Source organism: Poecilia latipinna, unplaced genomic scaffold, assembly GCF_001443285.1.
Source record: "Poecilia latipinna isolate Pla-1442-1.1 unplaced genomic scaffold, P_latipinna-1.0 Scaffold1950, whole genome shotgun sequence".
Taxonomy (NCBI): Eukaryota; Metazoa; Chordata; class Actinopteri; order Cyprinodontiformes; family Poeciliidae; genus Poecilia; species Poecilia latipinna.
Window position 1 is genome coordinate 104,534 of NW_015114566.1, and position 8,111 is coordinate 112,644.

General features: G+C 46.8%; 1 protein-coding gene and 1 long non-coding RNA gene across 3 annotated transcripts in view; one reads left to right on the forward strand and one right to left on the reverse strand.

Annotated features, from left to right (window-relative positions):
- LOC106935330 (dematin) overlaps positions 1-8,111 on the reverse strand; it is a 26,966-nt gene that overhangs the window by 9,308 nt on the left and 9,547 nt on the right. The window contains exons 2-10 of one of the 2 annotated variants that reach the window (XM_015015761.1): positions 4,217-4,286; positions 3,913-3,947; positions 3,754-3,834; positions 3,548-3,676; positions 2,973-3,017; positions 1,493-1,676; positions 644-688; positions 401-553; positions 197-306 (exon numbers count right to left, since the gene is read on the reverse strand). In XM_015015761.1, coding sequence (XP_014871247.1) covers positions 197-306; positions 401-553; positions 644-688; positions 1,493-1,676; positions 2,973-3,017; positions 3,548-3,676; positions 3,754-3,834; positions 3,913-3,927 — 762 coding nt within the window. In that variant the 5' untranslated portion in view covers positions 3,928-3,947; positions 4,217-4,286. The remainder of the gene's footprint in view (positions 1-196; positions 307-400; positions 554-643; positions 689-1,492; positions 1,677-2,972; positions 3,018-3,547; positions 3,677-3,753; positions 3,835-3,912; positions 3,948-4,216; positions 4,287-8,111) is intronic. The other variant, XM_015015760.1, reaches the window with a different exon arrangement.
- LOC106935332 (uncharacterized) lies at positions 5,923-7,470 on the forward strand. The gene is made up of 2 exons (XR_001421880.1): positions 5,923-7,296; positions 7,340-7,470. It is a non-coding gene; the product is annotated as an uncharacterized LOC106935332 (long non-coding RNA).

An 8,111-nucleotide genomic window follows, 5' to 3' on the forward strand; every position in this document is an offset into this window, starting at 1 on the left:
GAGGAGGTGAGGAGGTGAGGAGGTGAGGAGGTGAGGAGGTGAACTGGTCCATGAAATTTGCTCCAAAGGAAAAGTTCTGAGTAAAACTTCAATCTGAAAAGTAACTTTGAACATTTTTTGAGCTTGAATCTTTTTTCTTTTGAACAAACGTTTGGCCCTGATGTTTCTCCGTACGACGGGTCCTGAGGATCCCCACCTTGTTCAGCTCCTGGTTCTGCAGGGCCCGGAGGCCCCACAGCTCGTCCTCCAGCTCCCCTTCATCCTCCTCCTCTTCCTCCCGCTGATCCTTCCTCTGACTCTCTTTCTCTGCAGGATTTAAAGGAACATCAGCTGCTGCATATGGTGTGTGTGTGTGTGTGTGTGTGTGTGTGTGTGTGTGTGTGTGTGTGTGTGTGTGTACCGATCACGGCCAGTGACGGGGGGCAGGGCCAGTAGTCGGTCTCGATTTTGGACGGCTGGTTGGGATCTGGAGGCTGAGCTGCTGGGAACTTTGACGACTCGATGATCAGATCCTCGATGTGTTTCCCCTGAGGGACGGGCGAGGACGAGACGTCTACACACACACACACACACACGCACACACACACAGTCAGCACGTTAAAGCTGATTAGAGGCTCTGACCCACATTCAGTCAGAAACTCACCCTGCCTGTAGATGGGAGGCTTCTTATAGATGTTGGAGCCGTTTTCTATCAAAAAACAAAATTTCATCAGAAACGACTAAAATTTGAATCATTAATGTTAATTAACAAAAATAAAACAGAAAAAATCTTTCCCATTTGTTATATTTAATCCAGTTTCCTCCTCAGACCTTCAGATTTTTTATGTGAATCAGAACCTGGAGGTTTTAAAGTTTCAGGTGAAAGAAACTCGTCATGTTTTCACCAAGTCATTCATCCATTCATCAACCTCAGAGCCACAAACTAAACACTTTATAAGCAAAACAAATGTTTAGCTTGAAGGATAAATATACTGCTCAAAAAAATAAAGGGAGCACTCAAATAACACATCCTAGATCTGAATGAATGAAATATTCTCATTGAATACTTTGTTCTGTACAAAGTTGAATGTGCTGACAACAAAATCATCAATGGAAATGAAATTTATTAACCAATGGAGGCCTGGATTTGGAGCCACACACAAAATTAAAGTGCAATGTTCCCTTTATTTTTTTTCAGCAGTATATTTAACTAAAGAGTTAGCCTGCTAAATATTTAGCTTGTTAGCTAAATATTTAGCTTTTTAGCTAAATATTTAGCTCAGGGATAAATCTTTAGTTTTCGGCTAAGTATTAGCTCACAAAGTATGTGGCTTGCTAACTGGGTGTTTATCTTAGTATGAAATGTTTAGTTTGAATTTAGAACTGAATGAATAACTTGGTGAAAATTTGAAAAATGAACTTTGGTTTTTCAGACTAAACGTTGTAAATGATTGCAGATATTTCTGTTGGACTTGCAGAAATGTCTTCCCAGAGTGGAGCTTTCTGCCGTTACCGGGTCGGTGGAAATGCTGCATGGCGCTCTTGCTGCCTGCCGGGTGTGTGTTGGTGGCAATGGGTGTGTTCAGCGCCGGTGGAGTGTGTGAGCTCTGGGTTCTGCTGCTCTGGATGGTGGAACCGGGTGAAGAACCGCCAGGTGACCGGTTCTCCAGCCAGTCCCTGGACTCCTTGGACGAGTTCTGGGAGGAAACAGAGCAGGAGGAAAAGGAAAGGAAGTGAATTCCAACTCACTTCCTTTAAAAACCAACTCAGGGCCTGGGGGCCAAATCTGGAAGCTTTTCTGTGGGTCTGTGGAGCCACCTGGTCCTCAGGTACAGCTGGCAGGGGACCAGAGGACCGGGCTCTGTGTGTTTACATCACTTCGTCCAGGATCAACAATCACTGAAATTCATCCAGATCCACTGATTCCTGCCAATGTTTTCATGCCAATGAATAATTTGGAGGTTGTTGCAAATTTTCAGCAATAATGATGAAAAGTCGGGTTCATGTGATGCTACCTCCCACCTGCAGGCGGCAGGGTTTCTCACTTCTGCTGCTTCAGAGTTATTGTCCTGATCCAAACACCGACACCGAATCTCCTGCTAACATTTCTAAACTACAGAAAAGAAATTCAGAAATAAAATGTATTTCTAAATTAGATTTTAGAAAAATGCTCCAGGAAATCAGAGATTTTGATTTTTAAAAGAATCACAGAAACAACCTTCAGGCGACCCATCAGAACCACAGAAAGGTCCAAACAAATCCCTGATCCGCTCAGTCACTGCTGCTGCTGCTAGGCAACAGCCCGTAGCAACCAGGTGCAGCCCATAGCAACCAGGTGCAGCCCATAGAAACCAGGTGCAACCCATAGCAACAAGGTGCAACCCATAGCAACCAGGTGCAGCCCGTAGCAACCAGGTGCAGCCCGTAGCAACCAGGTGCAGCCCGTAGCAACCAGGTGCAGCCCGTAGCAACCAGGTGCAGCCCATACCAACCAGGTGCAGCCCATACCAACCAGGTGCAGCCCATAGCAACCAGGTGCAGCCCATAGAAACCAGGTGCAGCCCGTAGCAACCAGGTACAGCCCATAGCAACAAGGTGCAGCCCGTAGCAACAATGTACAGCCCGTAGCAACCAGGTGCAGCTCATAGCAACCAGTTGCAGCCCATAGCAACCAGGTGCAGCCCATAGCAACCAGGTGCAGCCCGTAGCAACCAGGTGCAGCTCATAGCAACCAGGTGCAGCCCATAGAAACCAGGTACAGCCCATAGCAACCAGGTGCAGCCCGTAGCAACCAGGTGCACCCCATAGCAACAAGGTGCAGGCTCCAGTCAGTTCGGCGGCAGCGGGCCGGATCGCACCGCCGCCTCCAGAACATCTGAGAGGAAACCTGCAGCCTGATGATGATGATGCATCAGGGCCCCGTCTCCATGGAGACGCATCGGCCTGAGCGATGAAGAGTGTGATGAAGAGTGTGATGAAGAGGAGGTGTTTACCTCTGGCGAGGCAGGCGGAGAGATGGAGCGCGGAGACAAAGACCTCTGGAAGAAAAAACAGGAGAGAAACAGATTCAACGAAAACTGGAGGAAGGTTTTCACCCGCAACCGATTTTTATCTAATAATAAAAATAATGAAGTAATTGAGTTTATTATATATTTAGATAAAGAAAGCTAAATACTTTAGAAATGTTGTTTTGCATTAAAACATCAGAAAATGAAAAGAAAACGTCCTGACGCCTGAGGAGACAAACCCGGGGGCAAAATGTCCCATCAACACGCCGCCATGTTGGATTCTGCTGCTTTAACAGGAAATGATGCAACAGCCATCCAAAAACTAACTAACTAACTAACTAACTAACTAACTAACTAACTAACTAACTAACTAACTAACTAACTAACCAGCCACTGGTTTCTATCTTCTCCCAGTTAAACCAGTTGGGCTCCATCAGTTCAAGTTTCACAGCAAAAGAAGAAAAACAGGAAAACTGTGATTAAATGTAAACCGATCAGTGGAACCGCTAAAGGTCAGTGAAGGTCATCAGAGGTCAGTAGAGGTCAGTAGAGGTCGTGACCTCCAGAGGGCTGTAGCTGTAGTGCGGTTGGTAGATCATCAGGTCGGGTCTCTCGATGTCCAGGATGGCTTTGTCTCTGGGCAGCGCCGCCAGGTCCTTGTAGCCGATGACGCCGTCCTCCACCCGGGCCTGCAGAGACACACGGGGTCAGAGGTCAGAGACGCCCAAGGTCAAGGTCACCTGAAGGACGTTTCTCTGAGTCTCACCACGATGGCGGCGGCGGGCGATCCGGGAACGCCGGTCCCTCTGAGCGACAAGACGCTGCCGGGAGACGTCTGCGCCGGCTGCTGCTCCGCACACAGAGGGACAGGAAGAGGTCAAAGGTCGGCTCAAGGTCACCAGACTCCTCCCACTGAAACACTCACCTTGGGCATCATCATGCCTGCTGATTGGTCAGTTCCTGAGGAGACACAGGCAGACAGCCAATTAAAACCACAGGGAGGAACCAGGCTGGAGGTTCTGGAGGTTCTGGAGGTTCTGTCGGGTTTACAGGATCGTAAACTTCTGGATTTTGTCTCTGGTCAGATAATGTGTTTGGACTGGATCAGAACTCCCAGCATGCCCGGCTGCAGCGCCTCTTTGTGCGACGAGTCCGACAGACACAAAGGGACGGTTCCAGAGGCCCGGTGTGAGCGGGAAGCGGCTTTCAGAACCGGCGGCTGTTTTTACCTCACAGAGAAAAGGCGGATCATCTCTGCATCAGGAGCTTCTCTGTTCTGCTTTCTGGGTCGATCAGCACCTGGACACAGACACAGCAGGAGAACTGGACTCACACTCCAACCATCTGCAGCAAGTCAGCTGCAGAAACAAACTACGGTTCTGTTGGTAGTTTTTAAATAAACGGGTCATTAAAACTCATGATCACAGCGAATGAAAAACCTGAAACCTGCTGAACAAACACAAACAGAAAACAGCTGCAGGTAAAAGTTTCCTCTACTGGGAGACAAACTAATCAGAGCAGCGTCAGCAGGGGGCGCTGCAGAGCCAGGATGGATGGGATCTGTCATCCACATCTGAGCCATATAGGTCTATAGAAAACACCACCTAGAACGGCTCAGACTCTACATGGTGACTTTCTATGAGTCCAGACCAAATAAACTCTGCTGCAGCTCTGACTGGTGAAACGTTTTGAATCTGCATCGTTTCCAGTAAACTCGACGTTTCTTCATGTTTCGGTTCGTCGGGTTTAAAATAACAGTTTGATACGTTTTGGGTTCAAGACAGAGAAATATTCAGTTTTTACTTCATGCAGTTAAATCATTTAAAACTTCTGAAAATATCTAAAATGTCTCGGACTGAAAAGAAATGTAGATGTTTTCCAGTTAAAAATGAAACTTTATTCCTGATTAAACATTTGTTCTGTTTTGGGTTTTGCTGCTCAGAAGGTTTCGGATCAAACTGCGGTTCTGATCCGTTACGTTCAGAGACTCATCATCAAACTGATTCCTGGCTGTAGAACCGAAGCTGATCATCGATCAGAATCCGCTCAGACTCTGGATAATTGATACCTTAATGGTTTGCTGACTGGGAGTTCTGGTCATTTCTGCAGCTGAAACCTTTAAAGTCATTCATCAGAATCAGGAACAAATTTCTCAGCTTATAAACGATCAGACCACATTTTGTTTGTGAGGTTTTTGGCACCAATGGATTCTTCAGCTGTAGGAAGATTTTAAATCTAAACACTTGAAGACAGACGTGAAACTTTATTCAACTCAAAGTTTACGAAGCAGCCAAGAAAATTAGCGATTCACTATTCATCTGGGGAAATTAGCTTAGGTGAAGCTAAGTGTGCTAAAGTGAAAAATGTAAAATTATTATTAGCATATTAGCAGGAGCGCGTCCAATCTGACTGTTTATAGTGGCAGGAAGATGGAAACCCAGGATCTGCCACAAGGTGGCTGCTAATGGCTAACAGCTAACAGCTAATGGCTAACAGCTAACAGCTCACCGCTAACAGCTGGCTGCTAACTGCTGTTTGCTAACAGCTAACCGCTGCGCCACCCTGCGGGTCAAGTGACGCTTCTTTCTACATTATTAGTCACATATTTGATTTTCTTCTGGAAATTCTCTACAGATACTAAAACAAATTATTTCTATCGTCCTAAAACCTGTGGATCTGCAGAGTCCTGACCTTTGACCTTTGAAACTGAAGCAGAATCAGAATTAGGAAAATAATATTTTCAGCTCAGAAATGATCATCGATCAACAGCTGATTCATTTCTGCAGAAGAGAACGAACAGCAGCAGTCAGCAAGTCTGGAGCAGAAACTAAACCATGCAGAGGTCACCCAGAGGTCACCCAGAGGTCACCCAGAGGTCACCCAGAGGTCACCCACAGGTCAAACTTACTGTCTGAAACTTTACAAATGAACTCACAGCTCATTCTGCTCTGACTCACTAAGAATCAGCTGCTTCTCCACCTCTGACCCCGGCCTGCAGACAGGAAGTGATGCGTTCAGAGGAGGAAGAGGCGCCGCTCCGTCTTCGGGGAGCGACCCACTCCAGCCTGCTGGGTTCTGGTGATCGGATCGGTTCTGATCCGTGAATGCAGATCTGTTCTCCTGTTCTCTGTGCGTCTATTTCTGGAAGCAGCTTCATTTCCAGGAACCGGACTCTGTTGCTAGGCAACGAGCCGAAGATGAAATGGACACCAGAACTTCCCTCCCGGTTCTGCTGAGTGTGGTGCTGCCGATCTGTCGGGTCCGCCGGGAATGCTGGGAGATGTCTGCCCGTTGCTAGGTTACCTCCCTGTGCCGTGCAATCAGCCGGCAGGATGAGGGCGACGCTGCCAGCGCCGGACCACCCTGAAGGGGTCACAGCGGCAGCGGGCCAGCCCCGCCCGCCTGCCACGCCCCGCGGATTAAATCAAACACCCCATCAGTCCGATTCTCTGGCCAACATGCAGGAAACTCCTGATGGTCAGTGAATGCACCGTTGATGTTTGTTCTTCCTTCCTTCATGTTTCATAAAAACCAGATGAAGTTTCAGATTTCAGCTCCTGGTTCGTCACGTTAACTCAGTGACTGACTGAGGTTAGATCAGTTTACCGCCTGTTTGTCTCGTCTCTTTGTCTCGTCTCTTTGTCTCCACACCAGCCGCCGTAAATCACCGCCGTAGCATCGCTGAGGCGGTCGTTAGTGCCGGTCACTGACTTCCTAACGTCACAGCCTGCTGGTGATGCGTTCAGGAACACATTTCTCAGCTTATAAAACCTCAAACTCGCCGATCAGACACAACATTTTGTTTGTGAGATTTTATGGCTGCATTCAGAAGATTGGAAGACAAAATGGGCAATAAGTGAGGAGAAATATTTACTAAACTTTAGAGACTTTCACTTTTTGACTGTTTTAAATGTATTTCTAATCATTTTCTCTGGATTTCATGATTTTCTGCCGTTCTGTTGACGTTTTTAATCTGCAGCAGAACTTGAAGGATCTTTGCAGGAAACGTTTCCTGAAACTTCCTGCAGCAAAAAAAAAAAAAAAAATCGATTCACTAAGAATCTCATACAGTTTGGTTCAGAATCGATTTTAAAAATCCCAAAATCAGTTTAAAAACAATCATAAATCATGAAGCTGTCGGCCTCCATTTTGTATCAATGTTGCCATGGAGACGGTACTGGAAAGTATGCATGAGCAGAGAAAAAACTACAAGATAAAAGAAAGAGAGTGAAGGTAAACATCTGGACGTTTTACAGCCCATAAGGAGTTTGGTGGGCGGAGCCACGCAGCTGGTGGGCGGAGCCACGTAGTTGGTGGGCGGAGCCACGCAGTTGGTGGGCGGGGTCACGCAGCTGGTGGGCGGAGCCAATCAGAAGTTTGTTTCTGTGTTTTATGCTGAAGTGTTGATGTTTCTCTTTAAATCGTTTGTTTCCAGGACCTGGTTTGTACCGACAGCAGCAGGAATCATCCTGGATAGTCATTTCAAAAATCAAATCAAATTGTGACACAGTAAAAAACTCTGAATATCAGGAGAACCTCTGCTGGTTCTGGTCGGACCGGGTCCATCTCTGCGCGAATGAGCAGGAATCCCATCCAGATGGTTTAGGAATCTGAGCCGATCAGGATCCCAGAATCAGACTGAATCCAGTGGATTCCAGGTTTATTTAACGGTTTTAACAGCAGGATGAAGAACAGCAGCTCCTCTTCCTCCTGCTGCTGCAGTTTGCTGCAGTCTCATGTTGGACATGTGGAGCTGGAAGTGGGTCACAGACTGAAATCTGCTGAGTCACCGTTTGCCGAGTCATGATGCAGCAGAGCTGTAAGGAAAAACATTTTCAATTCTCCTTGAATATAACAGAAGTTTTAGAAATCCAGTTCAGACGAACCTCAGGCTCTGCATAGCAACAGCTGCTGGTTGCTATGCAGACATTTTGTTATTATTGGATGCATTCAGGTTCACATCTGGTTTCTGGAAAAACTGCACTTCAATCAGGAGTTCATTCTGAAGCAACAGGAGTTCTGACATTCAGGAAGGTCAGTAAACGCACCGCAAGGAGAACTGAACCATTCTGTCATAAAGTCTGGATTATACAGGGAACCTGAAGGCATCACCAGCTGTTCCCA